The sequence below is a fragment of the Ostreococcus tauri genome (assembly GCF_000214015.3).
Source record: "Ostreococcus tauri WGS project CAID00000000 data, contig chromosome 05, whole genome shotgun sequence".
NCBI lineage: Eukaryota > Viridiplantae > Chlorophyta > Mamiellophyceae > Mamiellales > Bathycoccaceae > Ostreococcus > Ostreococcus tauri.
The window spans coordinates 223,991-239,213 of NC_014430.2; the positions used below are offsets into that span (position 1 = coordinate 223,991).

A 15,223-nucleotide genomic window follows, 5' to 3' on the forward strand; every position below is an offset into this window, starting at 1 on the left:
GTGGGGGCGTCGACGGGGCGGGGTGGGGATGGATTGGGAAAGCCCTAACCCGCGGGGTTTGGGGGTCGCGCGTCGAGGGGCTCCGCGCGGCGACGCGCGCGGCGCGCGCGAGTGGGTGAGGGGGGGGATTGGAGATTTATGAGACTGACCTGTTGGGTTCGTGCTTCGCGACGCAGTGCACCTTCGATGCCACGAACTCCGCGAAAAGTCCAAGGCTGATTTGAAGCAATCCTTGGACGGCTTGAAGTCGGAGCTCGCCGCGCTTCGCGTCGCCAAGGTGACGGGCGGTGCCCCGGGCAAGCTTAGCAAGATCAAGCAAGTGCGATTGGCGATTGCGCAAACCCTTACGGTGATGCGCCACAAGCAGTTGGCGTCTTTGCGATCGGCGTACGAGGGTGCGAAGTACCAGCCGCTCGACTTGCGCAAGAAGAAGACGCGCGCCATTCGCCGCGCCTTGACCAAGTCTGAGAAGGGCGCGAAGACCGCTCGCCAGGCGAAGAAGGACGCGGCTTTCCCGCAGCGCAAGTACGCGCTCAAGGCGTAAGTTTGAAACGATTGTTTCGTAGAAAACTTTAGTTGGGGAAGAGGTCAAAATTCTAGCTGATGTAATACGACGTTCCGGCGAGGGTGTCGATCAATTCAAGCGCGCGTGCCCCGTTTCGTCGAATAAAGCGTCGTATGAATGGATTGAATGATATTTGCATCGTTCACTAGCTAGTGAGGCGTCCATTTCACGCCTCTTTGCTATCTTTTTCCTCACTCGGCACGGGTGTGGCGTTCTTCTTGTTCTCTTCCTCGGCGAACTCGTTGAGGAGCTCTCTCTGGCGCTCGTTGAGATTCGCGGGCGTGGACACGCTAAATCGAACGAATAGATCGCCCATGAGCGCCGTGCCGAGGACGGGAAGACCTCGTCCGCGCAGTCGCAATTGATCGCCGTGCTGCGTTGTCTTCCGCACTTTCACCTCTACGTCTCCGTCCATCGTTGGTGCCTTGGTGACACCTCCAAGGGCGGCGGTGTAGAAGGGAATCTCGACGAGGGTCACGAGATCAGCCCCAACCCGTCTGAATCTCGGATCAGGACGGACTTGCACGTTGATGTAGAGACTGCCCGCGCGTCCGTTCACGCCTCGAATGCCCTCGCCCGCGACGCGAAGGCGCTGGCCATCCTCGACTCCTCTCGGGATATCAACCTTCACGTCCCGCGCCGCTTGCGTTTCTCGCTTTCCTCGAACCTGAATCACCGTTTCGGGAATATTTATCTCTCGACTCGCACCGCGTCGGACGTCATCGAGGGTGATTTCAATCGTCGCCTGGATGTCGCGGGCGCCGCCTCGGCCGCCGAAAAAATCTTGCAGCACTTCCTCGAACGGGTCGAACCCACCGCTCGAGCCACCTCCGGCTTGATAGAATCCGCCGAATCCACCCTGACCGCCAAAATCTTGGAACCCACTGAAACCTCCGCCCGGTCCACCGCCGCCGCTCTCCATGCTCTCGTAATTCCCGTGCCCGACTTGGTCGTACGTGCTCCGCGTCTTCGCGTCCCGCAGCACCTCGTACGCTTTTTGCACCTCTTGAAACGCCTTCTCCGTCTCGGCGTCACCCTTATTCGTATCCGGATGATACTTCTTCGCCAGCGCGTAGTACGCCTTCTTTATCTCCCCCGCGCTCGCCCCCCGGTCGACGCCGAGCACTTCGTAATAATTCCGCCCCTTGGCGCTCGAGCTCGCGGACGTCTTAAATCCAGCCCTCGACGCGACCCCGAGCCTCCACGACGCCCACGCGTGATCACCACACCTCCCGAGCCATCCCACCCCCGTCCCCCGGGCGCCACCGGTCGTCGAGAGTTCTCGCGCGCCGTCCCGGACGCCGCGCGCCGTCGTCCCGCGCGCGCGTCCGCCCACCCCTCCCGATCGTCCGCACGACCTCCACGCCGCGCGCGCGCGCTCGAGCGTCTCCACGATGGTCCGCGCGCGCGTCATCCGCGCGCGCGCGCCCGTCGCGACGCCCAAGAGCGCGTTGCCTCGATGGCGAATGCGCCGATGGCGTCGGCACCGCGCGATCTCTTCGCCGCCCTTCGCCCCCCCTCGCGCGTCACCGGTCGACGCGCGGTCGGACGCGTCGACGCCGCGCGCGGTGTCGCGCTCGCCGCCGTCGCGCGCGCGTCGGTCTCTCGCGCGCGGCGCGATGGGATGATTCCGTCGTCGGTGTCGTCACGCGTGTGGGCGAACAGTACGAAGGACCGATAGGGTCGAATCCATCCACGGCGACGCGCGTCGAGCGCGCGCGACGCACGTCGCGACGCGTCGGAGGTGATCATGCGCGTCGCCGCCCGATCGCTCGCCTTCACCACCGCCGTGCGCGGCGCTCGCGCGGTCGAACGCGCGGGACGGCCGATGGATCGATCTCGGGGTTTCGCGAGCTCGAAAGTGCTCTGTGGACGCAAAGCGGCGAAGATCGCGGCGAAGAAGGGAAAGACGGACGCGGCGCGAACGAAATTGTACGGACGGTACGGGAAATTGATCGTGCAGACGGTGAAACAAGGCGGGTCGGCGGATCCGGTGGCGAACGTGGCGCTGGGGCGATTGCTCAAGGCTGCGCAAAACGCAAACGTGCCGAGAGATTTGATCGATCGAAACATAAAAAAGGCGCAAGAGGGGAAGACTGGAGATTATTTTGAACTCACGTATGAGGTGTACGGCGCGGGGGGGGTCGGGATCGTGTGCGAGGTGCTGACGGATAGCGTGAACCGGGCGGCTGGCGAGACGCGCGCGGCGGCGACGAAAGCCGGCGGGAAGATGGCCGAACCGGGGAGCGTCATGTTCAACTTCAACCGCAGAGGCGTGTGCGTGATCGATGGTGGTGACGAGGAACAGGTCTTCGAGATCGCGATGGAGTCCGGGGCCGAGGACATCGCGCCCCGAAGCGACGGCGAGGACGGCTGGGACGTCGTGTGCCAACTCGACGACTTCGCCGCCGTGCAGGACGCGTGCCGCGACGCCGGTCTCAAGGTGAACGACGAAGAGACCGGTTTGAAGTGCATTCCCGTCGCCGAGATCGAGGTCAGCGACGAAGACGCCGCGATCAACGAAAAAATCGTCGACGCCCTGCTCGCCCTGGACGACGTCGACGCCGTCTACACGCAAGAGGCGTGAGCGCCCTCGTCCTCGCTCGCCCGCGTCAGCTCTCGTAGACGACGTTTACATTCATATTCTTTCATCGTTTCGCTACGAAAGCATCCACGCTTCACCGAGCCTTCGTCTGTCGTTCGCGTCGACGCCCACCGGCTCCGCCCGCGCGCGCGTCGAGGCAAAACGCGTCGACGAAAATCTGCCCTCATTCCCCCGCCCCCCCCCGCGCGCCCCGACCCCGCGCGATGGCCTCGACGCTCGATGCGTGCGTCGCCGCGTGCGGTGCCGCCGCCGACGCCGCGTGCGCCACGTCCTGCTTCACGAGCGCCGGGTACGAGGTCGCGCCGCAGCCTTTTCTGGACACCACGCCGAGCCTCGTCTTGGCGTCGTGTTTGATCATGCTCTCCGCGCTCTTCTCGGGCTTGACGCTCGGTCTGATGTCGCTCGACCCGGTTGGATTGGAAATCATCGCCGAGGGTGGGGCTCCCGAGGACAGGGAGTACGCCAAGGCGATCATCCCGGTGCGGAAGAATGGAAATCTTCTCCTGTGCACGCTGTTGCTGGGAAACACCGCGGTGAACTCGATGATTTCAATCTTACTCTCGAGCGTGACGAACGGGGCGATCGGTTTAGTGACGTCGACGCTTGGAATCGTCGTCTTCGGGGAGATCACGCCGCAGGCGCTGTGTTCGAGGCACGGGTTGTACATCGGAGCGAAGACGATTTGGATCATGAAGATGTTCATCGCGTTGTTGTTCGTCGTCGCGTATCCAATCTCTCTGATTTTGGATAGGATTTTGGGGGTTGATATTGGGACGTTTCACACGTCTGATGAGCTGAAGCACTTGGTGCGCGTGCACGTTGAGAACCCGGAGGGGGCGACGGAGTCCGGGTTGAATCACCAGGACGCCACCATGCTCACGGGCGTCCTGGAGTACAAATCGCTCACCGTCTCGGATGTTATGACGACGCTGGATAAGGTGTACATGATCGACATCTCGACGAAACTTTCGTTCCCGGTGTTGATGGAAATTTACAAGAGCGGGTTCACGCGCATCCCGGTGTACGAGGGAACGCGCTCGAACATTGTTGGCATCCTTTTCACGAAGGATTTGATTCTCATCGATCCCGACGACGAGATCGAACTCTCGGCACTCTTGGCTTTCCACGGTGGGGCACACGGAGGGTTCTTACGATACATCTCGGACACCACGACGCTCGACAAGGTGTTCATCGAGTTCAAGAATGCACGCATGCATTTGCTTTGCGCGCACGACGAGCACGGACCGCCGCGCAAGGATGGCTTGAATGCCGTCGTCACAGGTATCATCACCCTCGAGGACGTTCTTGAGGCGCTTTTGAAAGACGAGATCGTGGACGAGACGGACAACTTGGTGGACGTGAACGAGCCGTCGTCCATCGTGGAGAGACGGGTGGGACACCGCGGCGCGGATCCCACCAAGTTCTTGAGCGTCTTCGAACACAAGATGGTCGAGGATTTGAAGCTAGGTGAGAACGAGGTTAGTGCAATTCAGGCTTTCCTTTCGAGCAACGTGCCGGAATTCGCAACTCTTGGGAAGTATCCCAAGGTGCTCCGCAAGCTCATCGAAACAGCGAAGGTGGAGGAGCACGACGAGACAAGCTCGAGCGATAGCGATAATAGTACAGCAGGCACGCCCGGCGTGCATAGAGCGCGCGAGTACGAGGAGGATCTGCTCTTCAAGCCAGGCAAGCCATCGGATCACTTTGCGCTCGTTTTGCAGGGACAAGTCAGAGTGTTCGCCGGCTCTGAGGACTTTGAGTCGGAGCTCGGCCCGTGGTCCTACATCGGACAAAGCGCGCTCACCAAGGAACCGTATGTTCCGGATTTCCGAGCGTACAGCTGCTCCAGCACGCGAGTTTTATTAATCAATCGTACCGACTACAAGGCTGCGCTCGCGAGCGCGGCAGTCAAGGCGATGGGCGCCGGGGCGAAGAGACGCCTGCGAGAAGAGGTAAAGCCAAGTGCAGACACGGAGGATTGAGAGGGGCTCTCCTTAGGAAGATTGATATTTTCGTCACTCGTGTAATGATGCAAGCGATTATACTGTGAGATACTCATAACATTGTACCGGTAAGGTACGTATGATACAACAAAGAAGACCCACCGACGACGACGTTTCTCGTGAAACGTTGCTTTTGTGTGGGCACGGCAGCCGTTAACATGTATACACTAACCTTCGACACTTCGACGCGCCTGGCGTAACTCTCTCTCGTGACGCGAGCATTCTCACGATCGATCTCAGCGAACGGACTCCCCGCGCTCATCGATGGACCCTTGGCGCGTTGACTCTCGCTTCTTCATCTTGACGGCTGATTGCTTCTCGAACGCGCTAAACGGACTCAACCGAAAGTGATCCCGCTTCTCCGGCACGTCCGCTTCGCGTTCCATCGCCCGGTAATACGCCGCCTCACTATCATCCCCGGCGAAATCCGCCGAAAACCGCGTCGTCGCGACCCGCACCACCCCCGTACCCGCGCACGCCATGCACGCGCACGCCCGTTCGACGTACTTTCCGCCCCGTCGCGTCCTCGTCAACACCAATCGATTCCCTCGGCACTTCTTACAGATCGTGTCGTACACCTCCGCGCTCTGCGTAATCGTGCACGTCTCGTCCACGCCATCCGGTTCGCACCGAGACGCACCGAACGTGGAGCCGTCGACCGGGACCTGGACGTTCAGATGACTCTGTATCGGCAGCACGAGCGGGCTCTCCGGTCGTTTGTGCGCGCGCGGGACCACGAAGCGATGGATCGAGCGCTCGGCGCGCGCGGTGATGGTGTTCGCGCGCGCGAACGAGCGCATGCGCGCCGGCGGTCGAGGAGTGCGGGCGCTCGTGAGGATTCGAGTTGGTTGCCCGAGGGCGCGGATGGGCGTTGCAGCGCGGCGACGTCGGGCGAGCGCAAAGGCTAGTGCGGCGCGCGAAACGCCCGAGAGGTTCGCTCGACCGCGCGAGCGATATTCGCTATGGCGGGCGAGCGCCCGGGTGGTTTCTGACGCTTGCGAGCGGGGGCGACGGCGGTCGCGGAGACGGGACGCCTGGCCACGCTCGGGGCGCCGCCGAGCGGAGCGACGAGACCGGGCGGACGAGAGATCCACGGTTCGTCGATCGAGGGCATCGGTGGTGGACGACTCTCCGCGACGTCGGTGGTCACGACGGGTGCGTCCGCGGGTGCGTCGGCGGCGCGCGCGGACGCGGCGACGCGCGCGGACGCGGCGGCCGACGATTTTTTCACCCGCGCCCGGCGCCTCGGCGTCGATCTCTGATTCGCCTCCGACGCGGTCGTCTCCGGCGCGACACCCGCGCGGGCGCCGTCGTCATCAACCGCACCGCCCTCGTCGCCCAGATCGACGCGCTTCAACCTCGCCCTGGCCTGCGCCAGCTCCTTCTTTTGCCTCTCGCACGTCCTTCGCAACGACTCCAATTCTCGCATCGCCGCCGCGAGCGCCTTCGCCTCCTCACTTCGCGCATCCGTCTCCGATCCCACGAGCGTTCGCGCGTCACACCCACCGAGCCCACTCGCCAACGCCGCGCTTCGCCTTCGCTCACGATCGCCTCGATCGCTCTCCGCCTCTCGCGCGCGCCGCTCCGCCGCCTCCGCCCGCGCCTCCGCCTTCATCCGCCGCTCCCGCTCCGCGCTCGCCCGCTGTCTCGCCACCGCCACCTCTCGCGCCGCGTCCGCGTCTTTAATGATCGTCCGTCGCGTCTCCGCCCCCGCGTGCGCGAGCTCGAGCGATTCGTATCGACGCTTGAGGTCGATGAGCGTCGCTCGGAGCGCATCGCGAATGCGTTCGGATTCTCTCAACCGCGTCAACGCGTCCGCGTCCGCGTCCGACGCCGGCGCCGGCGCGTGCGAGGTCGACGCCACCGCGCCCGCGCGCGCGCACCGTCGCGCGCTCGGCGCCGCGCGTTTGCGAGCCGTCATGTGTCGCGCGCGACGATGCCGCACTCGTCGTCGCGCGATGATGATGATGATGACGCCGCGCGCGTCCACGGCGTCGCGATCGCGCGTGATCGCGCGCGGTGGACGACGACGACGGGACGCCCGTCGGAATCGTCGCGTCGACGACGCGAGCGGGACGACGACGGCGTCGGACGCGGACGCGAAGGAGGACGCGCGAGCGCTGGATGACGTCGAGGCGGCGGTGTTCGACGGCGTCGCGCGCGGACCGCCGGCCAAGGTGGAGACGAGAGAACTGCGAGAGATGGAGGCGCGAAGCGCGAAGACGGCGCCGGGGGCGAACGCGAGGCGAGAGGCGGCGTTTCGGGAGATGATTTCGAGAAACGCGGCGCGGGAAGATAACGCGTCGGCGCTGGCGCGAGCGACGAGCGTGGACGCGCTGTTGGTGTTCGGATGCGATGGTGTGCTGCCGGAGATCGTGAATGGACGGGTGGCGATGATTGGGGTGGTGACTGGGATCGCGAGCGAGGTGATCACGGGGAAAGGGTTCGCGCAGCAGTTGGCGTGGAACCTGACGCACGGCGTGAGCGAGGTCATCATCGCCGGGGTCATCGTAGCGAGTTGTTTGCCGGCGTTTAAGGTTGAAGCGGATGGGGAGACGGTTTTCGGTACCGGGGCGTGTAAGTGGAAGCGCGACGGCACGGCGCGGGCGGAGCGTGGGTACCTGGTGGATCCCTTAAACTTGGACCCGAGAACGCTTCCGGGCAAGGACACCGTGCTCGGACGCGTCGGGTTCGTGCCGTTCGTGGAGATGCTCAACGCGAGATTGGCCATGCTCACCATCATTGCGCTCTTCGTGGGCGAGCCGTTGGTCGGGCATCCTTTCTTCACCGCGCCTTAGAGACTCTTTTAAATGACGTTTATTTGGCTCAGTGACCTACCGGTGCTACTTTTTCCTAGCGTCCGCCTTGGGACGAAAGGCCCCGCGGAGCGCGTCGATCTTCGCTCGCGTGATTGCGTGCTCTATTTTCGCAGGTTCGTTTTGCAGGAAAAGAACGCTCGTGTCGCTCGTCGCGAATCGAAATCGAGATTTTTTTCTGTGCTGCGCTCCTTCAAAGTACCCCGCTTCGCGTACACTCAATACCTCGCAGCGCGTGCAAAATTTCGACCGTCGCATGTCTTCCCAACACGGTCGATTGAGCCAGTAAGGGGTGATGACGACAAACGTCAACGCACCGGTCGCGTTCTGTAGAAGTTCGAAGAGATGGTTGGACATGTCGCCGACCAGTTCTTCATCGAAAGGTGGGTTGACCTCATAACTTCCGTGACTCGGCCTGAAATCTCTGTAGCTTCCTAACGAACCGAACGCGTAATCGACATCAATATGAGCGCTACAAAACGTCGGCCAGCGAGCGTTAAGCGGCGATGCGAAGAGCTCGCACGACACGAAGAAGGCGTCGCGTAGTACATCGAACACCTCTCCGTGGAGCGCCGTGTGGTGTCCGCCCGCAAAACGGTACTGCCCCCCTTGCGCCGCGTCGTAACGCGCCACCATTGTGTATACATCAGCCATAAATACCTTCTCGGTGAACCTGTCGCCGTTTGCGATTCTATACATCTCCTTGAGTTTCTCCAAATGCTCTGCATTCACTCGCACGTCGGATTTACCGACACTAAGCGTCACGACGTCCTTGTCAACCCGTGTTCGCACCTCCGCTAGACCTACGACGTCACGGGTCGCGACCATCTCGTCATACGCATCTCGAGCGAACCTCATCATCGCGTCGCACGCCTTTTCCACCGCTTCCTCCTCTGCACCACACTTTCTCAACTGTTTCTCGAGAAACAACCGACATCGAGCCTCCTTGGGCACGAGCGGTTCTTCTTTCCAAGTCGTCAACCACTCCTCAAACGAAGAGCACCACCGCTTCCCAATGACCGCTCCGCACTCGCGCTCGAACTGCGCGCACAATCTCGAGACGACGCGCAGACGAACCGCCTCCCGTCCCGCGCTCGTTCGCGACGCCGCCTCTCCGCCCGCGCGCTCGGCTCGCGCCGTCTCCATCGCCCGCTCGTCCCCTCTCGGCCGCTCACCGACGTCTAACAACCCCTCGCGCGTCTCGTACGCGAACGTGTCCGCCGTCGGCCCCTCCATCGTCGTCGTCGCGTCGGTTTTCCTCTCGTTTTTCTCTGTGCGTCCCGAGCGCCAATCATCCGTCGCCTTCCCGTCGCGTCGACGCCGCTTCTTCCCCGCATTCGTCCGCTCCGCGGTCGGCGACCGCATCGTCGACGTCGACGCCGTCGCGTCGTCGCGCATCTCCGCGCGCAGACGCGCCCAGTTGGACATGACGCGCGTCGGAACCTGCGGGACCCGTCCGCATTAACCCGCGCTCGACCACCGCACGCACCGACGCGCGCGTCGCGGAACGACGGTGACGATGGTGACGACGCGCGCGACCGTCGCGCGCGCGCCGAACGGGCGACGGTGCGACGCGACGCGCGAAAAGCGGCGCGCGCACGTGGCGGTTCGAGCGAGACGAGGGAAAGGTTTCTTGGACGTCCTGCGCGGCGACGCGGACGAGGACGGGGCGAAGGGCGAGGGCGGGGCGAGCGCGAAGACGCGGGCGACGTCGTCGAGCGAGCGGTGCCCGTGCGGTGGGGGGTCGGAGGCGTTGACGTACGGGAGTTGTTGTAAGCGGTTTCACGACGGCGACGCGTACCCGGAGGATCCGGTGACGCTGATGCGATCGCGATTCAGCGCGTACGCGAAGGGTAAGGGGCTGTACGTTTTGGAAACGACGCATCCGGATAATCCGCTGCTCAAGGAAGGGTCGAAGACGAAGGAAGGGAAGGTCGTGTCCACGCTCGCCGCGGACGTCGAGGCGACGTGTAAAAAGGTTCGGTTCTACGATTTAGACATCGTCCGAGACGTCGCTGGGAAGAAGAAGGGAGACGAACGCGAGCATTTGGTCGGGTTCAAGTATAAATGTCGCGTCGTCGCGCAGAAGGGATTTAACGAACTCCCCGAGGAGACGCACGCCGAGTTGTCGACGTTTCGCACCGTCGACGGCGTTTGGAAATTCGTCGACGGCATCCAGGGCTCGACGTGACCGCGCACGTGTCACATGAGTCACCCCTATTTCCCCACGCTGACCGCACGTCCCTCGTCCGCCGCGTCGCCGCGTTCGCCGTCGTCCCGAACCGAACCGAACCGAACGGAACCGAACCCAGAGTTGACATCTGACGTCACCAAAAGCGCACGCGCCCACCACCGCACTCGCGCACGCGCGGTCATGCGTTCGCTCGCGCCCGGTCGAGCGCTCACGCATCAACGCGCGCGCGTCCACACCCGCGCGAGGCGCATGGACGCCGTCGTGCGCGCCTTTTTCGGCGGCGGCGCGCCGAAGAACACGAAATCCGCGCACGGCTTCACGGTGAAAACCATCGATGGTGAAAGCGTCGAGCTCTCGAAGTACGCGGGGAAGGTGTGCCTGGTCGTGAACGTCGCGTCGCAGTGAGGCTTGACGGACCAAAACTACAAGGAGCTCGTGCAACTGGATAAGAAGTACGACGACTTGGAGGTTTTGGCGTTTCCGAGCAACGAATTCGGCGGACAAGAGCCGGGGAGCGCGGCGCAGATTAAGGAGTTTGCGAAAAAGTACGGGGCGACGTTTCCGATGTTTGAAAAGACGATGGTGAACGGACCGAGCGCGAACCCGCTGTGGAAGCATCTTAAGGAGACGGCGCCGGAGAGCGGATTGATGGCGCTCGCGGGGTCGGAAATCAAGTGGAACTTTGCAAAGTTTCTTCTCGATAAGGATGGGAAAACGGTTGGACGATACGCGCCGACGTCGAGCCCGCTCTCTATCGAGAGCGACATTCTCAAGTACTTGTAAAGTGTGGGTTCTATGAGGGTAGAGCTTGTCATCGAACACGTTTGACGCGCGACGCGGAGTCGTGACGCCTCGCTCCAGAAATTGACCACGGTCGAGGGGGACGGGCTGAAATCTCCGCGTCGCGTCGTGTGCGCTCGTTGGCGTCGAACACACACACATTGATAGCACTGTCTTTAATACTGACAGTACATTCTTTCGCTCGCCTAGCGCGAGAAGTTCGGCTAAAACTACCAGTTACTCTAAAAGTTCGCACACGCGCTCTGCAACGCACATGGCCGACGTCAGTCCGGGGGACTCGAAGCCGAAAAGGTGCACCACTCCCGACGCCCGGTGGTCGACCTCGGTCTGAATCACAAAATCTGTCGTAGCGCCCGGTTCGTCCTCATCTCCCGTTTCATTGATGAGTTTGGGTCTGATGCCTGTGTAAGCAGTGCGTATAAAACCATCGGGAAGTTCTGGCCAGTACTCCCGAATAGCGTCGTAAAACGCACTAACGCGCTCAGGCTTGATCGTATAATCAATCTCATCAATCCATTCGATGTCTGGTCCGAATTTACAGTTGCCAAACACGTCCTTAGTGAAGTGTACGCCCAGACCGCCGTGCCGAGGAAGCGGGTAGACGAGTCTCTGAAACGGCGCGCCTGAGCCCTTCTTCAGCGTGCAGTACAAGCCGCGTGCAAAGTACAGTGGTGGCGGCGGTGTCGCGACTTGGTCGTATACTTCGGCCATACGTTCGCACACGCGGTGAGCGTGCAAACCCGCGGCATTGACGATGCGCGGTGCTGCAATGACCTTGGACTTCGTCTTCACTCGGTACATCGCCCGACCGGCGGGTGTGATCTCCACGACTTCGTCGCCGAGTGAGATCGAGGTTCGACCGTCGCGAACGCAATCGCGCCTGAATGACTCCATGAGCTCACGTGTGTCGACTACGCTCGTGGACGGCGACCAAACTCCGGCAAAACCCCTCACGTTTTTCTCGTACTCACGAAGCGACTCCGCCGAAAGCAACTCCAAGTCGTCAACATCGTTCCGCATCGCACGCTCAATCATCGCCTCCAGATCGTCCATTTGACTCTCTTCGGAGGCAACAATTATTTTCCCAATGTTGTCCCATCGAACGTCCTTCTTCTCGCAGTAATCGACAATCATTCGTCGTCCGCGGACGCAAAAATCCGCCTTGAGCGACCCGGGTGCGTAGTGCATCCCGGCGTGTAACACCTCGCTGTTTCTCGCGCTCGTCCCCAAACCAACCGCGGGCGCTCTATCGGCGACAAACACGCGCATACCACGCCTCGAAAGCTCTCGCGCGCACGCCAGACCGATGACGCCGGCGCCGACAACGACGACGTCGACGCGCTCGTCCGCCTGGAAACCGCCCCGCGTCGTCGACGCGCTCGGGGCGCGCGCGCGCGGGCGACGCGCGTTCGATGCGCGGTGCACAAACGTGCGTGTGCACGTGCGCGCATCGCGCGGTGCGGCGGCACTCGTGCGCATGTCGACACGTCGCAGACTGAGGACAACTGAGAACTTTGACGGCGGACTCACGCAACTGTCTGAAAGTTTGACGCAACCTTTCGGTTCAGAAAGTCAGCGTAGCGCACGCGTCGGATTCGCCCTGATGGGAGGGTACCGGTCAAATTATTGTCGATCACTGCATCGTAATTCGGTTCATAGAAAAAGGCGATGGAGTATCTGGATTCTTTTGAACACGAATCGCGCCTCCGACGAATCACTCTGTGCCGAGTCGCCTTGAGCGCTCCATCGGTCCAGAGCTCGAGCATCTCACCGATGTTGCACACGATGACATCATCGCCGTGCGGTGCATTGACCCACTTCCCGTCTTCGTGCTTAACCTGCAATCCCGCGTGCGTGGCTTGTAAGAAAGACAAGAATCCGTAATCCGTGTGCGCACCGCAACTCATCTTCTCGTCCATCTCGGAGTCATCATCACTTATTCCGGGGGAGTGTATCAGTCGTAAGATCCAAAACGAGCGATCGACGAGCGATTCGATCGGTCTCTCTAACATCCCTTCCAAGTCACGTTCCAAGTACCGGGCGATCGCTCGCAGTAACGCTCGACCGAGCCGCATCGAGCCAAGCGCTCTCGCATCCACACGCGCGTTGAGCGCATCATCCCCCACGTCCACATGCGGCCCCTTCAGCGTCCCGGGCTCACGCACAGCGTATGGTCGATAATAGTCGATCGCCTCATGTTGATCCGCTGCGTTTTCGGTAACGTTTTCGCCCAATCTCTGGTACCCGCGCCCGTCGACGAGCGCGTACTTGGATTTTTCAACCGGTGAACGCGCGAACCACGTTCGACAGTCCTCGAACGTCACCACACCCGGGTCCGAGGTCTCGGCCGATATCGATACGTCATCGTCGACGTATTCGGCGCGGCTCAACGCCCGGAGACACGCATCCAGGGCGGTGAACTTACCGTCGGGACAAACCGTTAGAGAGACGGAGAAAAAACCCGTCGCTCGACACTGCGCAACGATCTCGCGACCGATATCGGTGTACACGTCTTCGGAACAGTTGCGGTGCAGGAGCGAGGTGACGTCGATCACGCGTGAGGGATCGACGTCGGTGGGCATGGCGCGGAGGCGGGATGTGTGGCTAAGATTTTACGTCTCGTCATTGCAAGCGTCGCGCTTTTCGTTCTCATCGTCGTCATTGACCTCTATTCGTTCTCAGCGTCGTATTCTATCGTCGTCCAATCGTCAAGCATCGCGATCACGTCGAGGATCTTATCGTCGTCCACGGCGGATGGCGAGCGCGCGTGGGCGGGTGAACGCGGAGACTCCGCAACGTCCGACGCGTCGATCAGCGGATCCTCGGTCGAGGGACCCTTCGCCAGCGCAGGTGACGGCGTGCATTGGACGACGTCTTCCGTCGCGACGGCTCCCTTGTCCATACGCTCGACGTTTTCGTCCGTGAGGTCGTGCATACTGAGAGCGCTTTCCATGACGGCGTTCAGGCGCTCGTAAGACCACGCCCGCGGCTCTGTTCGCAGGTACACCACGATAGCCTCGAAATCGCCCAGTTTGAGCAAATCACCCGCTGCTTCGTTCAATATGGCGAGACAGATGCGCATGATGAGCGAGGGCGATCTCTGAGCCAGGAGACAATCCATGACGCGACCGCTGAAGCGCACCGGAAAGTCGGACGCAAAAGCAGACATGAACCAACCGGAGGCGTACAGCACGGGCGTGACGTCGTGTGCCTCTAAGTGATGCGCCAGCGTCGGGTTCTTCGCTCGCACCACCGCCCCGAGTTGACGAAGACGCACCTTCAGTCCCTCCATGCTGTGCACGTACATAGAACGAAAGTCGCTTCCCTCCATCAACGTCACAAACGCCGCGAACGCGCGATTCTCGGGGAGATATATCAACAGCAATCCGGCGACGAACGCCATCCCTTGACAGTATCCAACCTTAGAATCGTGCATGGCGTACGCCTTGAGTATGTTTGCCAACGCCGCGCGGCCCGCGTCGCCCTTCGCGGTGGACGCAACAAAAAATTCGTGGTGCGGAAATGTCCGCTTCAGATCCCGCTCGATCGATGCCCCGACGTTCTCTCGCCATTCTTTACCATCGCGTCCATCTCCCGTCGACCCCGAGTTCTCGGCTTCGCGCTCGCGCTCGCTCTTCGCCTCGAACGCCTCCTGCAGCGTCTCGTAATATCCATCCGCGGCGAGAATCGCGCACATGTCATCCAGCGTCTCCCCCTCCTCCGATCGTCCCGCGTCCGCTCCCGACCTCGCGCGTCCATCGTCCCCGCGTTCGCGCTCCGCTCGGTCGAGCAACGACTCCCACAATTGCGTCCGCATGAATCCCGGCGAGTCGGCGTAACAGTTTACGCCGACTTGCAGATCACACAGTTCGCTCGTCTCCAGCGCGCCATCCCTACGAACGCGCGCCGCTGTCTTCAGCGCCTCGATGAGTCGCTCCCCGAGGTCTCCGCCCGCGCGCCCGAGCGCGGCACCGGTGGATTTCGCGGCGCGAGCGCGGATCGTCGCGTCGTTGAGCAGCGAACTCAAACCAGCGCTCGCGCGCTCGAAAAAGTTTGGCATCGCGCGACGACGACCTCGACGCGACGGTCGATCGCGCGCGATCGCGCGCGGGTGCGGTGTCGCGCGCGACGGGGCTCGGGACGAGGGCGGACGAGTGCGGAAAGAGCGTCTCGGAAGTCGAGTCTAGAAATCAATCTCACCACAGTCGTCATTATTTGGCCCGCGCGCGCCGTCGCGCA

At 61.9% G+C, this 15,223-nt stretch overlaps 12 protein-coding genes across 12 annotated transcripts; 5 read left to right on the forward strand and 7 right to left on the reverse strand.

The window, feature by feature from the left end:
- Nucleotides 1–28: 28 nt before the first annotated feature.
- On the forward strand, nt 29–544 carry OT_ostta05g01460 (Ribosomal protein L29; the record flags this gene model as incomplete). The annotated part of the gene is made up of 2 exons (XM_022984207.1): nt 29–89; nt 177–544. 2 exons carry the CDS (start codon nt 29–31, stop codon nt 542–544), a joined length of 429 nt encoding a protein of 142 aa, XP_022838961.1.
- Nucleotides 545–731: 187 nt separating this feature from the next.
- Nucleotides 732–1,979, reverse strand: OT_ostta05g01470 (HSP40/DnaJ peptide-binding; the record flags this gene model as incomplete). Its single annotated transcript, XM_022984208.1, has 1 exon — nt 732–1,979. The coding sequence occupies one exon, from the start codon at nt 1,977–1,979 to the stop codon at nt 732–734; it is 1,248 nt and encodes a 415-aa protein (XP_022838962.1).
- A 414-nt stretch (nt 1,980–2,393) lies between these two features.
- OT_ostta05g01480 (Transcriptional regulator TACO1-like, domain 2) lies at nt 2,394–3,152 on the forward strand (the record flags this gene model as incomplete). The annotated part of the gene is made up of 1 exon (XM_022984209.1): nt 2,394–3,152. One exon carries the CDS (start codon nt 2,394–2,396, stop codon nt 3,150–3,152), a length of 759 nt encoding a protein of 252 aa, XP_022838963.1.
- Nucleotides 3,153–3,373: 221 nt separating this feature from the next.
- On the forward strand, nt 3,374–5,152 carry OT_ostta05g01490 (RmlC-like jelly roll fold; the record flags this gene model as incomplete). Its single annotated transcript, XM_003079200.2, has 1 exon — nt 3,374–5,152. The coding sequence occupies one exon, from the start codon at nt 3,374–3,376 to the stop codon at nt 5,150–5,152; it is 1,779 nt and encodes a 592-aa protein (XP_003079248.2).
- Nucleotides 5,153–5,409: 257 nt separating this feature from the next.
- On the reverse strand, nt 5,410–5,973 carry OT_ostta05g01495 (hypothetical protein; the record flags this gene model as incomplete). The annotated part of the gene is made up of 1 exon (XM_022984210.1): nt 5,410–5,973. The coding sequence occupies one exon, from the start codon at nt 5,971–5,973 to the stop codon at nt 5,410–5,412; it is 564 nt and encodes a 187-aa protein (XP_022838964.1).
- A 104-nt stretch (nt 5,974–6,077) lies between these two features.
- Nucleotides 6,078–7,094, reverse strand: OT_ostta05g01500 (unnamed product; the record flags this gene model as incomplete). Its single annotated transcript, XM_022984211.1, has 1 exon — nt 6,078–7,094. One exon carries the CDS (start codon nt 7,092–7,094, stop codon nt 6,078–6,080), a length of 1,017 nt encoding a protein of 338 aa, XP_022838965.1.
- A 49-nt stretch (nt 7,095–7,143) lies between these two features.
- OT_ostta05g01510 (Chlorophyll a/b binding protein domain) lies at nt 7,144–7,971 on the forward strand (the record flags this gene model as incomplete). The annotated part of the gene is made up of 1 exon (XM_022984212.1): nt 7,144–7,971. The coding sequence occupies one exon, from the start codon at nt 7,144–7,146 to the stop codon at nt 7,969–7,971; it is 828 nt and encodes a 275-aa protein (XP_022838966.1).
- A 45-nt stretch (nt 7,972–8,016) lies between these two features.
- On the reverse strand, nt 8,017–9,417 carry OT_ostta05g01520 (Phosphorylated CTD interacting factor 1, WW domain; the record flags this gene model as incomplete). The annotated part of the gene is made up of 1 exon (XM_022984214.1): nt 8,017–9,417. The coding sequence occupies one exon, from the start codon at nt 9,415–9,417 to the stop codon at nt 8,017–8,019; it is 1,401 nt and encodes a 466-aa protein (XP_022838967.1).
- Nucleotides 9,418–9,508: 91 nt separating this feature from the next.
- OT_ostta05g01530 (unnamed product) lies at nt 9,509–10,180 on the forward strand (the record flags this gene model as incomplete). The annotated part of the gene is made up of 1 exon (XM_022984215.1): nt 9,509–10,180. The coding sequence occupies one exon, from the start codon at nt 9,509–9,511 to the stop codon at nt 10,178–10,180; it is 672 nt and encodes a 223-aa protein (XP_022838968.1).
- A 1,020-nt stretch (nt 10,181–11,200) lies between these two features.
- OT_ostta05g01550 (FAD dependent oxidoreductase) lies at nt 11,201–12,463 on the reverse strand (the record flags this gene model as incomplete). The annotated part of the gene is made up of 1 exon (XM_022984216.1): nt 11,201–12,463. The coding sequence occupies one exon, from the start codon at nt 12,461–12,463 to the stop codon at nt 11,201–11,203; it is 1,263 nt and encodes a 420-aa protein (XP_022838969.1).
- A 47-nt stretch (nt 12,464–12,510) lies between these two features.
- OT_ostta05g01560 (Isopenicillin N synthase-like) lies at nt 12,511–13,566 on the reverse strand (the record flags this gene model as incomplete). The annotated part of the gene is made up of 1 exon (XM_003079205.1): nt 12,511–13,566. The coding sequence occupies one exon, from the start codon at nt 13,564–13,566 to the stop codon at nt 12,511–12,513; it is 1,056 nt and encodes a 351-aa protein (XP_003079253.1).
- An 86-nt stretch (nt 13,567–13,652) lies between these two features.
- Nucleotides 13,653–15,044, reverse strand: OT_ostta05g01570 (Rab-GTPase-TBC domain; the record flags this gene model as incomplete). Its single annotated transcript, XM_022984217.1, has 1 exon — nt 13,653–15,044. One exon carries the CDS (start codon nt 15,042–15,044, stop codon nt 13,653–13,655), a length of 1,392 nt encoding a protein of 463 aa, XP_022838970.1.
- Between the last annotated feature and the right edge of the window lie 179 nt (nt 15,045–15,223).